Source organism: Nannospalax galili, unplaced genomic scaffold (genome assembly GCF_000622305.1).
Source record: "Nannospalax galili isolate Female #2095 unplaced genomic scaffold, S.galili_v1.0 scaffold91, whole genome shotgun sequence".
Classification (NCBI taxonomy): Eukaryota; Metazoa; Chordata; class Mammalia; order Rodentia; family Spalacidae; genus Nannospalax; species Nannospalax galili.
In genome coordinates, this window is record NW_008332583.1 from 557,780 (window position 1) to 574,568 (window position 16,789).

At 42.6% G+C, this 16,789-nt stretch overlaps 1 protein-coding gene across 2 annotated transcripts in view; it reads right to left on the minus strand.

Annotated features, from left to right (window-relative positions):
• The window catches only part of Synpr (synaptoporin), a 371,499-nt gene that overhangs the window by 179,602 nt on the left and 175,108 nt on the right, over positions 1–16,789 (minus strand). Inside the window, exon 1 of one of the 2 annotated variants that reach the window (XM_008827501.3) lies at positions 11,512–11,841. The exons of the other annotated variant lie outside the window; for it this stretch is intronic. Coding sequence (XP_008825723.1) covers positions 11,512–11,535 — 24 coding nt within the window. The 5' untranslated portion in view covers positions 11,536–11,841. Of the gene's footprint in view, positions 1–11,511; positions 11,842–16,789 lie in introns of those variants that run through there. 2 annotated transcript variants of the gene reach the window in all.

The window sequence follows — 16,789 nt, forward strand, 5'->3', positions numbered from 1 at the left end:
GTGAGAATTTTCCCTCATTTCACAGATAAGAAAACTGAGACTCAAACATGAAAATCAGTCAAAAGTTACACAAATTTGATCCTGAGATTCCAGTACACATTCCACAGTCATAGTTCTTTCCCAAAGGAACCAATTCAATGTCAAAATGAAATGTGATGTAATGGTTGTCTGATAATGTTATGCAAGTCAAAATGGTGCCATTTTATTGGGCCCTAACTGAAATAAGAAAGAAAGAAAGAAAGAAAGAAAGAAAGAAAGAAAGAAAGAAAGAAAGAAAGCCAAGAAGTTATGAACAAGAAACCTCAGGCCTTTATGCTGGACAAGAACTGTTCCCCAAAGACTCCCAGAACCACAGCCCAGCAGAAAGGCCACAGTCTTACACAAAAAATACTTCTGCAAATAAGACTGTCTCGGGGGCTCGAGAGATGACTCAGCTGTTAAGAGCACTTGCTGTTCTTGTAGAGGACCTGGATTCCGTTCCCAACACGGCAGCTCACAATCATCTGTAACGCCAGTTCCAGGGGATCCCATGCCCTCATCTGGCTTCCATGGGCACTGAACTTATGTGGTGCACATACATATACATAAAATAAGAAAAAATAAATCTTTAGAATAAAAACATGGTGTCTGTTCAACCTGAAGCTGATGTTGCCCTTGTTATACACCTTTGTAGCAAGATTTTCCTTTTCAATATGTCTTCATAATTCTCATTTAGTCTTCAGCAATTTACCCCAACCTCAACCTTTGAATATTGGCTCTTAATGACGCACACATTCCTACTGTGACATTCTGTGATCCTGCCATTACTCTTTGGAGATTTTCTTTCTGATTGATATTTATGTTGATAATGTTTTTATTGCAAAGACAGATATTCAATTTTCGTCTGGTAGCAATTTGTCCCGTGTTTGAAGACATTATTACACCATGTTTGAGCACTTATTGGGATTCTGAAAAGTCTACTTTTAATCTAAACATCATTTTTAATAAACTCCCTAGGTGATGCTGATGTAGGTGGTCACAGACCACACTGGGAGAAATCAATCCCATGGGTAAATGAGAGATTCTGATTTTAGAGTATCTCCTAACACTTCCAAATTCTTCTGGGAGGGCAGGCTCTTAATCCCATTTATGAAGAGGGCTGCCATTTCAACTGATGATTCAGAGCAAAAAATAATCTGGGAAAGTCAACAGTTGGCTAGTAAGCATCATGACCAACTGGCACTAGAACCCAGTAACCCTTTCATCCTGTTCTAGGTCTGAGTCTCAGTGATAAATACAAAGTAAACCTGCTGGAGATTAATTCCTAAATATAAATTCTGATCTTAGATCTGAGGTAGACCTGGAAGCCTGCATTTCTTCTTTTAAATCTCTCTCTCCCCCTCCCTCCCTGTCTTTCTCACTCTCTCGTATGTGCATGTGCATGTAGAGGACAGAGGACAATCTCAGGTATCAATTTTCACCATCTACTTTGTTCGAGATGCAATCTCCTGCTGCTTGCATTGGCCCATGAGCTTCTGTGCCTTTTCCTGTCTCTGCCTCCCATCTTGCTGGTAGGTTGCTTGGGGTTACAGATATGCCCTACTGCATCCAACTTTGTGTGGGTTCTGAGGATCCAAACTCAGGTTCTCAGGTTTGCTCAGCAAGTGTTTTACCCACTGAACTATCTCCCTAACCTAAGTATCTGCATTTCTAACGAGGTCCTGAGCAATGCCCATGAAGAATACTGCCAGTTGGTGCTTTGAAGAGGCAGCAATAGAACTGCTCTGCTGCTTAAAGATGCTGAGAGCTTCAGTGTTACCTCTTCTAGTCCCTACAAAGTTCCATTTTGCCTCTAAGAAGAGCCACTGTAGGTTTTAGTCTGAGGTGCATTGGTTAAATCTCTTTTCCTCCTTCTACTAAGGACATAGACTGAATGTGGGATGTTTTCTATAAGCTTTTCACAGCTTAGTATGATAGAGGCGAGTTCAGCATTTGGGGACAAATACACCTAAGCTAGAGCTTACGGTTACCACTTACACATTGTGGCAAGTGGCTCAGCATCTCTTTGCCTTTAAAATAGTAACAGTGATCCACCCCATGCTGTCAGGAAGGTACAAGTCCTGAGATGTAAAGAGCACTGTGCCTAGTAAACAGCAAAGGCTGCGACGACAACGGCAGCCACCAGAACTCGGCATTGTGTCCTGTTGAATCATCCTCATTCCAAATATCCTGGATTTTCTAAAGAGGCCTAGGCCCTCCAGATCTGATGTGCTGTAATCCTTTCCTCTTTTAATTCTGTCTCAGAGCTGTTATGAGGATTAAATAAATTAATATGCATAAAACACTTGGAGCTGTGCCTGTCATATAATTAGTACCCAAGATGGCTTAACTTTTATATTTAGCACTTACTACACAATAATTCAATCACTTTTGAGGGATTTTTAAATGAACTCCTCTGACCCTTAGACAACAAATCTTGTGACACCGTGGACTGTGCCAGTTTTAGCTACCTCAGAATATAAAATCTAATCGTGTGCCTGCCATACGGTTGTCTCTCATAAGGGAATGGATGAACAAATGAGTGAATAAGCAAACATTCTTACACTTCCGAAGGGATCCACAGAAAGCAAACTGTGAGGGACACTCTCTGAGTGTAGAGGCAACTAGAACAGGAGGGAAAATCACCTCAGGGAAGTAACTGGTCTGGTGAAGCTAGGAAGGCTGCCATCTATAACCTCAGAGGATGTGGAGTCTGCAGTTATCAGTTGGAGGAGAGGGTGAGCAGAAAGGACTGTTAACAAACAGCCTTCAAACTATGAGCTGAATTTTTCTCATCAAATGTGTCGGGAGATGCTTTGGTGAATAAAACATGAGAAATGAGAAACCTTTGAATTTCCTGCAGCTGGGGCTGATGAGGAACCTGGAGCAGGTGATACGGATTTCCCTTGAGCTTCTGTTCCCAGTGAGGAGACAATCATGAGCGATCAATTTCCTGAGAGGTTTCTGGGGTCATATGGAGAAAGGAGAGGGTTGAAATCCCACTGTAATAGCAGGTGATGGACTTTAGTCCAAGGCTCTGCCCATCTCCTCCACACCACACAATTACACAGTAAGTGTGTTGTGCTAGGACTGATGGCAGTGGAAAGGAGATGATGGAAAGTTCAGGAACATTCCTGTGATAAGCAGCTCTTAAGAAATGGCTTTTTCCATATGGCTTTGGACTTTATTACAGCTATTCTTCAGTAGTTATACTCTGCCCCTCCATTTGTAATATGGCATCAGTGTCCCCTGAGACAGAATGACCTATCAAAGCATTTCCAGTCCACTTTAGACCCATCCCATAACTGCAGTCCTATTCCTGATAGACGGGGAAACCATTTCCCATCACCTCATGCACTCACTGAGGGCTTGGGATGAAAACCGATCGCAAAATGGACATGAAGGGAAAGAAATAATGCTGCTGTCTAGGGCCACACAGTTTCTAAAGGACACTCCCATATTCTTTCCACAACTATGAGGAGGAAGCTCCCTATTTCCTCTTTGCAAATGAAGACACCAAGGCCTGCAGAGGCTGAATACATCCTGTACGGCCACATACTCCAGTTAGAATTTAGACTCCTTTCTACTCACTGCGAGGTCAGAGCGCCCAAGCAATGCAGGCAGATGACAATTTTCTTGGAATTCTGCCAAAATAATTCACTTGGATAGATTTTGATCTTGGAAAATGTGCCAGTGGTCTCAGTAGATAACCAGCATCTTTAAACAGCTCAAGGGAAAATCAAGAATATGGACCCAGGTGTAGCGTAACCCCGCACCCAGAGAGATGTCCTCTTTCAAACTCAGGAGCAGGTGTGCAGTTTCTGTGAAAACCACACCTGTCTTTGATATGAATTTTGGCTACTCTACTAAAATTCATCAAGGAGCACCCTGTCTCTGTCACCTTTCAGGAGGCTGAATTTGGTTACACTGGTGTCCAAAGATGGTTGGAAGCTCCAAATTAAAAAGTCAGGGACCAGGTCAGAGGTGGTGGCACATGCCTTTAATCCCAGCACTCAGGCAGAAGCAGGCAGATCTCTGGGATCGAGGCCAGCCTGGTGTGCGTAGCGATTTCCAGGTCAGTTGGGACTATAGGGAGACCCTGTCTCAAAAGAACCAAAACCAAAAAACAAACAAATAAAAATATAAAAGAAGTCAGGAACTTACCTTAGGCCCTTAGATATCTGCTCAAAACCCAAACAAGTACATTTCTTTTTAAAATATTATATTTTGTATTAATTCTTTGAGAGTTTCATACATGCACATGTATCAATTAATTTTCATTATATCTCCCCTCAACTTCTTCCCCCTAAGTCCTCCCAGATCCACTCCTCACCTAGCCATCCTCTCCCCTACTTTACGTGCCCCCTCTTTTTTTTTTTCACTTTAACCCACCAAGTCCAACTTGTGCTACCCATATTCTCACAGGTGTGGGACCATCCACTGGAGCATGGTCAACCTACCAGAGGCCACACCCTGAAATAAAACTGACATTCCTCCCCCAGTAGCCATCAGTTATCAAAAGCTCCTCAACTGGGTGTGGCTCAGGATCTTTACCCCCGCCCCCCTTATAGAATGTTTACTGGCTCGATCTTGTGCAGGTTTTGTGCAGGCAACCACAGCCACTGTGAGTTCACGAGTGCCGCAGTCCTGTCATACCTAGAAGACAGTGTTTTGTACAGGCCCTTCCAGACCTCTGGCTCTTAAGTCCTCCCTCCCCAACTTCTGTAATGGTCCCTGAGCCTGAGCCTGGCAGGGGGTGGGTGGTGGGTGGGTAATATGGATGTCCCATTAGTGGCTGAACACTCCACTGACACCCTCTGTAGTTTGACCAGTTGCAGAGTTTCTGTGTTAGTAAACACAATCATTTCTGGTATGCATCAGATCCATGAATTCACCATCCTCCATCTGAACTCTTTCTTCAATCCATTATGCTAGAAGTATTTGGAGTTCTGCTATTACCTTCCTTTTGAACTGAATTACTATAGGGCCTTGGGCAAGTCAACCCACCTCTTTGGCTTCTATTTTCTGACTTAAGGAAAAGAAGTTTCAGTGTTTTAGGGGCACACAATTGAGAGTGTGACATGCTTCCTCCTTAGATGCTCATTCACACAGCAGGTCCAGCTGATGTCAGTATATCACGCTATACCCCCCAAATTGTTGAAGAAATGCTAAGGGTGAGTATGGACCATCGAAACCACCCAGCTAATGATGCCGAGTAGTGAGACCAAGTCCTTACATCTCTGCCACCTTGGCCTCCACCCACTCATCGATCGGTGGTCTTTACTGCCTGAAACAGCTTCAAAGAGAAAACGTGTGCTATAAACACACTTTAAAGCTATTACTATTTTGTGTAATTTCTTAGAAAAACACTGGAATTATTGTTAGGATTCATGAGTGTGAATCCAAGGTTTATTCAGCTTGAGATGTAAGGATTTAGACACATGACCATTCTAAATCTCCACCATTGATTCATTTACTGAAGATGAACCTATTTTAACATTGCCACATCTGTTGATAGAATCAAATAAAATGATATAAGGCCCTTGAGTGGCAAAGTGTTGCATGGAAGGCTAATAACAGTCAAAAGCTTAGAGATGCTTTGCTGGCCTCAGCAAGCTGTGCCTTCCTGTGTGAGGAGCACACCATACTTCCTGAGGGAATCATATACCCAGGTATGAGCAAAAAATGAAAAGTAGAAACCAGATGGGAAGATTTGGCCAGAGCTGATGGTAAACACCAAGTTTCTCTCAGTGAGTCTCATCTCATGGGGGCAATTTGGCAACGTTTGGTAATCATTTTGGTTGTCATAGCTTGGGGTGGTGGTTGCTACTGACATCTAGTGGGTAGAGTCCAAGAACGCTGCCAAATATGCCACAGAGCAACCGTTGCTGTAATGAATGATGGCGGAGGGTCGGGAGGGGGGAGGATGTCAATTGTATTGAGATTGGAAATTTTAGATTATTAGAAGTTCTGTGAGTTCGGAAACTAGTGTATCTTGTTTATTCTTAGGCCTTAGCATCTGGCAGGAGGCTTGGCACAAAGAGGAATCAAACATTTATTTTTCATTTATTCTGTTGAATAAATGAATGAACGAAGGAACACCCACAGAAAACCAGATAAAGCAAGTTGGATTGATGCAGGTTGTCAGGGACCTTAGGTCCGGTAGACATTTCCCAGTTTGCTTTTCTGTCTTCTTTATTTTTCTGTCCCCTCAAAATTTCTCCCCTTTTCTCTCCCAAACACTGGACAAGAACGAAAATCACTATCAAATTGAGAGTGCCTAAAAGTGATAAACAATACACGAAGACCAAGCTGGGCAAAGCCTCCTCCAGAGCTCCCTTCAAGCACTCCATTTCAGCAGACTGTAATCACATCAACAAATAAGTGGGTTCCTTGACCCCCCCTGCCTGAGCTTGAACAGATAAGACCAGAAGCACATATTTCCTGCAAATGTCTTACTAGGCCAGTTCAATTATGCTTTTAGGAAGACACGTTCTGGGCTGTGATATAGGAACTAGGCTCAGGTGGGGACATGGGAGATGAAGGTACTTGGTTCTGGGAGTGGAGGCATTTGATCTGTTTGTTCATCAGTGCATCTCCATGGCTCTAACAGTGCCCGGTGCATAATAAGCACCCTTAGATAGTCTCGTTTTCTTTTAAAAATATTTTATATTATTTTTCATTTTATGTGTATGAGTGATTACTTGCATGTAGGTCAGTGCACCCATGTTGTGCAATGCCGTGGAGGTCAGAAGAGGGTGTCGGATCCCCTGGAACTAGAGTTACGGATGGGCCTTAGCTGCCATGTGGGTGCTGGGTATTGGACCCAGATCCTCTGTGATAGCAGCCAGTGCTCTTAACTGCTGCAGGGTATTGGACCCAGATCCTCTGTGATAGCAGCCAGTGCTCTTAACTGCTGAGGCATCTCTCCAGCCCCTAGATTTTCTAATTTTCTAATAAAACTTTTTAAAAAACTATATTTTGCCTTTACCATTCAACTCCATAGTTTCAATGCCGTACCTTTGAAAATTTGTGTGCATTTTATTCTCTTATAGAGATTCCAAACCAAATATATAGAGGGTCCTCATTGAGAGTGGCTGTCAATAAGGAGACTAAAATGGTTTTGCAGTAATAATTCACATTGGACACAAATGTTTTTAAAAAGCCATATTTTGCCAGAAATAAACTGAAGCCTAAAATATTTGCCACATCTTTGCCAGAAAGTGTACATGGCAGAAGTGTGTGGGCATTTGGGAGATTTAAGGATTCTATAAGAAAGCTGCAGAAACCTTTTGTACCCAAGACACCATTGTTCCAAAGGGCTTACTTACTGGCCAACCTAACGCTCCTAGCAAACCGGTTTTCCTGGGATGGGAATTAGCTATCCAGAAACTGCAGTAGAATGTGTTATAAGCTGCTTTTCAACAATTTTCTAATAGAATTTGGGGTAGAATGTGTGGTGAAATGATCACTGTAACTATCACGGAGATCCCTCACTCTGCAGAGTGGAGAAAGACACTGGGTATTTCCACTCAGCTCAACCCTTTTCTCTAAGTATTTAAAGCATACACCAGTGACCAAAAGCCTCTTATAAAAGATTCAGTCCTTCATGTGTTGACTTCAGACTCAAAACACACAGTGATTCTTATGTGAGTGCCCAGCAAGACCCCCACCCCTTTTGCACACTAGCCTATAACAAGATAGATGCCAAATTCAAGACTTGTCCAGAACTCAATGTCTTTACACCAGTGACTTCCTCTATATTTAATGGGCTCTTTTTGTTAGCACTTAATGATCAATATGTTTAAGCACACACATTCATAGCCAAAACAAAGGCAGAAATAAACACAAGTTAGATGAGGTAGACTTTCCAGTGCTCTTTGTTTGGGATTTGGTTATCTTTGGAAGAAGGCAGACTTTATAAAACTATTTCTAAAATTAGTTCTAAGGGATAGCTCATTTGATGAGCCCTGGGGCTGAGAACAACATTTGCTCAGAGCAAAAGTCCGCATTTGGTTGCTCTCAGTATATTGAGAAGCCTCATAAATACAGAAGAAGCAAATTGATTCACATTTCTTTATCAATACCACACTTACCAATTCAACCACTGAATTATGACATATTCAAGAACAAGGAGAAGAGGGAATGAGTTACTAATGTTTCTGCCAAAAAGACTGGAAAATTAGAAACATACTTTAATGCACTGCACTCTGAGCTTTTAATCACCTAAATGTCTCTATAAGTGCTAGCTCAAAGCTATTGCTCATTAGACAGCAAATCACACCCAAAACTCAATATTTTGATTACCGCTTCAAAGCCTGACTCTGGATGTTCCCAATATGTGGTGATTTGTGTTTGTTCATTTCCTTAGATCCTTTGGGTCCTGAGGAAGTGTAGCAAGGATAGCCCAAGCTAGGATCCATCTCCAAGCCACATTTTCATCACTCAAAATCCTCTCTCAAAATCCCACGGAAAAGAAGGCAACATAGCATTTTTCAAATTTACCCATGAGTGGTGTGCCCTGCCTCCAGTCCAAAAGCTGCTGCTTGCGGGGAAATTTCAAACATATTGATTCTACGTTAGTTCATTTTTCTCTGTAAGATTCATCTGAGTTTTATTGGACCAAATAGATTTCAAATAGGGATCTCAGGGCTCAGGTGCAAAGGCATGCATCTGGGGACTCAGGACTTGGGCTCTGTCATGCTTTTCCGCTCCCTTATAGGCAGCTGTGCTCATTTTTTAATTACCTGGATGTAGAGATGGTTTGCAGTATTCTAACTCAAGTGGTGCCTAAGCCCTTACAAGTTAGCGAAAGAAAAGAAAGAAAATCTCAGGGGTGAGTGAACGAAAGGGAAAGGTGAAAATTCTGTAAAGTTCTTCACAAGAAAATCAACTCAATTGGAATTGCCCTTTGTGTTTTGCATCCACAGCAAGCCAGATGCCTTGAGACACTGACATGTCTAAGCTCTCCTGGCATCCTATTTTGACTTTCTGTTCACAATATTGAAAGACAAAGGATGGATTTATCTTGCTCAATTATAATGCTCCTTAATTTAGCCACAGCTGCTTATTTTCTCTCTCTAGCCTGGCTTACTTTCCCTACATTCACATCTTGGTCGCTGCACAAATGGAGGGGAAAAAAAGCACACATTCTTCAGTTTTAAGCAGATAATTATCTTGGAGTTACAAAGGCACAGGGTGAGGAGGGGGTTATCTGGTGTCAGAGGAAGAGAAAAATACCAATGAAAATATGGTGTGTTGTTGGAAGTCTCTGCAAATCATTGTGGCCTATGGGTTTGTGGTAGGTAGTGCTGACACAGTGAAGCCCTGACCCTGGGAAGCATCTGCCACTCACTGCAAAACTCATCTGCATCACCTTCAAGGTGCATACTTTCCCTGCCTCCATTTTCTTATCTGCAAAATGGGAACCGATGTTATGCTCCTCAGAGTGGCTCTGGAGATTGCAGGGGCTAAGCAGTGTGAAAGCTCCCAAGGGCTGGCTATATAGTAGGTGAGTACCAGATGGAGACAACCTTTCATTCTTCATTTTAGTAAAAAGAATAGATGTTTTCATCCTGAAAACTATTCAAAATCACTTCATTATTTTCCCCCAAGCATGCCAGGAGTTTTTATTCCTCAGAATAGATTACAATCCATTTTTCTAGATATGACTTTCTAGACTTTTCAGAAGGAATACAGATAAAGACCATGCAGGTTTGCCTTCATTCAAACTGATGGTCCTGACTTCTTTAAGAAAGATGTCCAGGTGTCCTCCCTATGGCTCCATGCCTAGAACCCTAACGCTTCCATAACCAGCAGGCAGAAGAAATGACAGATACTTGTGGATTGCCATTCCCTCCAACTCCATTAATTAATATTGCTGAGTAACTTCAGATGATGAGCACTCCATTTACAGCTCATGACTTATATTCAACCTGTTACAGTTGTTCTTGAAAGAATAGCATCCAAAGATGTTACCTGGAGGCTAGAGTTGGATGTGTGTACCACGGAGGGGACAGGGATATCCAGGGCTAGTGCATTCACTCAGCACAACTGGCAATGATTCTAGTATAAAAGCTGTTTAGTTTTTCAGCAGACTACCAGCTAAGGAACACTTAGTTCCAGGTAGGATTTATGACACCCCAGGTTGTTATTAGGAACATATTCACAGAGACTAGGATCAGGCAATATGAAAGATCAGGGCTTGGGGAATTCAGTCTGATTGTCAGGAAAAGTGGCTCTGTTTCAGCACGCAGAGTGTATGCATCGCAGAGTGCCCAAAGGCAGCACGCAGGAGGGGTAGGACATTCCCAAGACACCTTATAATTATCCAAAGACCCTGTCACAATCTGAATATTTTTATTATGAAAAAGAATGTACGCCTCAAGTTCTAGGCGTGCGGAATTCCTAACTTTACTTTCAAAATCTGAAAATTGTCAGACTTTCAACTTACTTCCTATTTAAAGATGCCCTTAACTTTCATTATGAATATATTCCCTGGTTCACTACCCCATGAAAAATGCTGTGCAGATTTGCTCATTGTGTAACAAAAAGAGAAGATTAAAGCATGTTTGTTTCCATTAGCACAATTAGTTAATCTCCTTCCCATCTCTATCATAATTATATTAATAGACTTTCAGACTACTGGCAATAGAGAATCCAGCCCACCCTTTTCTCTCAGCTCACCAGGTAACACATTTAGAAATGATCATTGTGAGCAGATGTGTGCAGACATTTATTCTGCATCAGTTTGAAAACAATAATAATTAAATAACAGCAACTTTTCTCCCGATCAGCTTTAGGTACGCAGACAGGGCTGGGCATCTGACAGATGGTGGCACAAATATACAATACAAGAGAACGACAGGAGAGGGGCAACGGTCACTTGGGGTCCAGCTTTGCACAGAATGCAAGAGATTTACTTTAGCAATCTGAATACTTTTTGTATAAACATTCAGTTCTTTTGAAAAAAATGTTTCTAGATTATAAAGGAATCTCATTACATTCATTTTACCTTGGTATAAGACCTTATGAAATTAACACATAATATTTGGTAGCTATTTAAGGAGTTGAAGACATTCTTACTATGATACTGATGAAGAAACTTTAATTAAAATGGTAAGTACAGTGAATGTACTTAGAACATTAAGCACTCTAAGGAGGCTGAGAGAGAATTATATTATATTTTCATAAAGCCCAATATAACTTTGTTTAAACAGTTTCCTTACTATGCTAAAAGAAACCCAGCATATATTTCAACAGCTAATATAAGTATTACACTACAGAACCCAGACTCTGGTTTAAACATATGATTAAAAGAAAGCAAAGTTAAAGAAAAAGGAAGATAATGTCACTAAAGATTTCAAAAATCATATTAGGAAAGAAAACAGCTCAAATATACCTATGTGTATACACACACACACACACACAGACACACACACACACACACACACACACACAGAGCCAGCTGTAAATCGAGAGATAGAAACTTACCGGAGCAAATATCACCATACACATTTACAAAAGAATTGATAATCCAACTTCCCTCTCCTGAAAGAAAATAGAGGTTGTCTCATACTAAAAATGAAGCGTCTCCGTCCACAGCACCAGCCACTTGTCCCTCTCTTTATGAAGCCAAGGAGGAGGACAAGAAGGCAGAGCAGAAAGTGAAATGCTATACCAATCAGGTAACAGCTTCTGTCTTATTTGCAGAGAGATGGCAAAACAGTCATATTAGTAGAGAGTGCCAACCCACAGCCGACTACAGGAACCTGATACCCCCCTTGATGCAATGCTGCCTGCTTTGTGGGGAGGTGGTTAGCACCATGGTGCACTCCCACACGTGGCTCTCTGCTCACAACTGCAAGAGCAGGTCTGCTTTGCACAAGCAGGCTGCATCATGAGCAGAGGCACTAGCTCCCTTCTTACTCAGAAAGCCCCCTCCTCCCTCAACCACAGCACTTAGAAACAAACTGGGAGCTGAATAGGAGCCAGGATTTTGCATGTGGAAGGTGCAGGGAAAGCAGTGGTTTCATAAAATCCTTAGGAATAGATTTGCATAGATTAGGTAAATGTTGGTATGTTTGCTTAAAAAAATTGCCCTCGTTTTTATGGAAATGCATGGGTGTTATACATGATGCTCATTTGGGAAAGTCATATATTGTCCATAAATAATCATTAAGGCGATGGCACTGGAAGACAGGCTTTTCAAGCTCTGGTGATGCTGGAAGGGACAAATTACAACTTGGTGCCTGTTTGTCACACCAGTGTTACTTAAAGCCTGCAAAATCACAATATTCAAAAGCTTGCTGAGGTTTAGACATGGCTTGGATCCTTTGATTTCCTCCACAGATTGAAGTTGCTCTCAACTTCTTCAGGGGGCTTCAATCTTGACACCCTGAGGGAATGTTTGGGGGGACTGTCCCTGTGTTCATGGGAAGGCTGCTGTAGGCACCAGGTACTCCTCGCACCAGAGCTAATTCTCCTGGTGGCCTACACCGTAGCATGGAAAGGGGAATCCTGCACACCTGTCCCCTCTGGACCCTGAATGAGCACCTGCTCAGCACAGGAGTAGTGTTTAGTTGGCTCTGGTGTCTCAGCTTTGTCTCTTGCTCAGCTGCTGATGCTCTAACAGAAATTACAAAGGCTGCCATATGTCTGACAGGAGAGTACTGGTCTGGAACATGTCCTGAGTCTTGTTTTACCACCTCTCGGTGTCTGTCTCTGTCTCTATATGTGTCTCTCTCCTCCTCTCTTACACACACACACACACACACACACACACACACACACACACACAAACTGACCACCACACAGCACCTACCATCATCATTTCTCTTTCACCCCTTTTTGCCTTGGAAGGGGAGACATGGGACCAAACAAACTAAAAACAATGTGATAAGGAATGAGGCAACCTAGAATCTGGCCCTGGTTCTCCTCTCTGACTATGTGTCCTGGGGAGCCCCTTGAGGTCTCTGAGCCTTAGTTTTTCCTCTGTCAAATGGGCACCCTAATTCTCCACAGTGCTTTTGGTAGGCAGGTAGAAGGAATGAATGATAAATAGCCATGACTGTGTTTTTAAACCTGCATGTGTGCACAGCAACTCTGGTTTCCTTTCTCCTTCTCTTTGATCTTGCTCCTTTTTAATTTTTTTCAGCAATATTAAGGATTGAACCCAGGGCCTTAGGCATGTGAGGCAAGTTCTCTACTACTGCGCTTCAGACCAAGTTTGATCTTGTTCCTTATGCAGACCCAAGTCTTCAGGGTACTTAAAACCCTTAAAGCTATATGGACACCATAGCCCTTTGAAATTCTGGTAGGACCCCACCACCACCACTACACACTCACTGATTTGAAAACCTCCCATGCCTACTAGCACCTGGTTCTTGAAAAGTCACTGTGTTTCAATGAGAGATTAAGCAGGTGAGACAGAAAAAAAGGGCCGAGGGTCACTAGGCATTTAAGTAAGCACCCAGTGTCAGAGGAGTGAATGAATGCAGAATTGAGAGAAGGATGCCTTGTGCTAAAGACCGCGGCTCTGCCAGGTAGCAAGGGAACCGGCAGCCTGGAGCAGAGCTGGGGGTGCTGTGTTCAGCAATGGAGCAACAGGGGCAACCCGGCTTCATAGCTCCTCAGGATGGGCAGTGAACCCTCCTCAGCTTTGACTATGGAGATCGGCTTCAAGTGTTTTCAAACTGTCTTCTATGTAATGACCGTGAGCATTTCCGACTCTGTTTCAGGTGCTAAGTGTCCTTCGGTATATCACTATATTTGGCCTCACAGTACTGAGAAGTGGACATTGTTATTCCAATGGGCAGATGAAGAAGCGAAGCTAAGATGCAAAGAATTGTGTGGCTTATCTGCAAATGCACGGTCAGTCATTGGTAAGGCTGAGACGTAAGGCTAATCAGATGCAGTTATCCAGCTGTCAATCACTCTGCTACAGCTGCCCAATGAGGAGCTTAAATCTGTGTGTATTCAGTGCTTATGGGATAGCTAATCACTAATCCATGTAGAAAGACATGGACCCTGTGATAATCCTACTATCCCACCATGTGGACTCATACCACAGAGACTGGAAGCTTCCAATATAGACACAGGATCTACCAGGCCAGCAGTCCATGCTGAGCCCCTGCTGGTTGTGTATAGACTTGGGGGCATCGTTTACCACTGGAGAAGTCAAAGGGGTGCAAGGCTCCTTCTCGGTGTGTAAGTGGTATGCTGCATGACCCTGGATATGTCCCTGCATTTGTTTGTGTTTCAGTGTTTCTTATATTTACATTGAAGACTTTCTTGAAAAGAAAAGGGTCCGTGTAGACTAGATAAGATCCTAAGGCTAATAGGTAGAGTGTGATCTTCTGATTAGGTTAGCTTTCTTTTTCTCATGGGTTGTTCCAGATAAAGCATGCTGTAAATCTCACCTGCATATCACCATTACCTCTTACTGCAGTGAACTCTGTAAGTACTGCTGTTCCCGCTCTCTCCTTGAAACCTAGGAGTTGCCCATAGTGAGGCCTGTAAGGTGTAAACTACACTTCATCACTTGTCTGGGGAAGATACTTCAACTGTTGTCTGGTAGGCTTGAAGGAAAACCCAAACTCTTGACTGTGCCCCCAAAGCCTTTAGGATCTGCCCTTTCTGTTCATCCAACGCCAAGCCTCCCCTTCCTCACTCTTCAGCCAAGCTTGCCTTCTATGCCTTTGCACTTGTGGCTCTCCCTGCCTGAAGCATTCCTTCCTTAGAACTTGTCCTGTGGTCAGTTTCCTCTTTATCAATCAATCTTTGCTTCTACTTTGTGCTCTTGTCAGGGTCCTTCTTTGACTAATCAGGAAAAATCTCTCCCATCTCTGTTCAGATCTTTTTATGTTAGCCCATATTTTTGTTACATATATATATATATATATATATAATGTGTGGCTTCTCCCTCCCTCCTTTCCTCCCTCCTTTCCTTTTTCCCTTCTCCCCTTCCTTTCCACCTTTCTTCTCTCCTCCCTCTCTCCCTTCCTTCCTTCCCTCTTCCTTTACTGACAGGGTCTTGCTATGCAGCCCAGGTTGGCCTCAAACTCATTGTTATCTTCTTTCTCCAAGAAATAACTCCACAGAAGCAGAATGTGTGTGTGTGTGTGTGTTTGTGTGCACACGTCTACATGTTTATTCAGATGTGTGTGTCTGAGGTAGGCAATGACAAGAGAAAACCTTGGTTATGGTTCCTCAGGAGCCTTATCTACCTTACTATTTTTTGAAATAGGCTTTCTTACTGGCCTGGAGTTTTGCCTAGTAGGTTAGAGTGGCTGGTCAGAGAGCCCCTCTTGTCTCTGCTCCCCAGCACTGGGATTACAAATGTGTGCCACCAGGCCCAGCATTTTTATATGGGTTCTGAGGATTGAACACAGTTCCTCACTTTACCAACTGAGCTAGCCTCACCACCTGAGGTCACCTTAAGCAAGCATCTCTTCAGGGTTTAGAAGAGCATCTGACACATAGTGAGTATTCAGCAGGTATCTGATGGATGAGTAAATGGTTGATCCAAACAATGAATCAGCATGAGAACAAGTCAGGCTAGAGATGAGTGTAAATAAATCTAATTTTACTGAAGGAACTTAGCCTTGAAGTACAGGACAGGTGAACAAAGGCAGCTCCTTCCTTTCTTCATATTAGTGGCTATGGATTGCCTTCTCCTTAATGGAACATTCTGGGAAGATTTCAGATCTCAGGGTCCTTTTATGTAAGTGGAAGCCATGTCAAAGATGGTGGAGACCCTGTTTTGTAAACCACACAGATCAATTTTATCCTAAATGCCTGGGCTCAGGGTTCAGTTTCCCTAGGTCCACACAGACAGGTCTGACTCCTTTGAGATTCTTTTCCAAGCATGTGTCGCTCAAGAACAAATAGTCCTGTCAGCAGCCACTTAGGCTGTCTCTACCTTCCAATTGATCAGACAGTTCAATCAGCTGCCACTTTATAACGTAGACTCAGAACTGAGAAAAATAAAGCAAGGTGCCAGAATTTGAAGGCTCTTGTTTGAAAAATTATATTACCATCATTGCTGCTGCTGTAAAATAACATTTGTCCATTATTGGACTATTAAAATAGCAGTACAGTGCTTTCTAAGTTAAGTATTTATAGAGAAGGTTAAGTAGATTAAAATAATCTGTGCTCTGTGAAAGTCTCATTAGCAATGCTAATTTCCAATATGGTCAGATCTCCAATTTTGATCTTTCAATGAACATGGCCTTCAGACAACTTCAAATGATTTTTTTTTCTTCTTCTGAATAGAAAACCTTGACTCCCCTTTGGTAAACTTGCCTCCCGGTAAATGTAACAGTTCCCAACCTTGAGTTTCTCCATCTCAACATCTGGTTTCTCAAAAGGGGTCCTTCCAGGCCTGCCCGCTTCAGAGTCAGGCAGTGGGAGGCCTAGATTTCTAAGCATTTAGCAAATACTGAGAGGAAATTTCAGAGCTGGGAGAATCTCTTTGTAGCAGTGGGGGAAGGGAGGCAATCAAAGATAAGACTGCATAGGTCATACGAACAAACGACCAGAGAGCTTCGACTGTTTTAAATTATAGCAATGGGAGCACTTACATTTAACCCACTTATGGACCAACCTTGAAATATTTAATGATGTTTTCCTTACTCTGCCAGAGCACAGCTCCTGGCATGGAAAAAATGCAATTTGTTTTGATATGAGTAGGTATTTAGAGTTATGGTAGGACTTCCTATGAGTTCATTCTCTCTCTCTCTCTCTCTCTCTCTCTCTCTCTCTCTCTCTC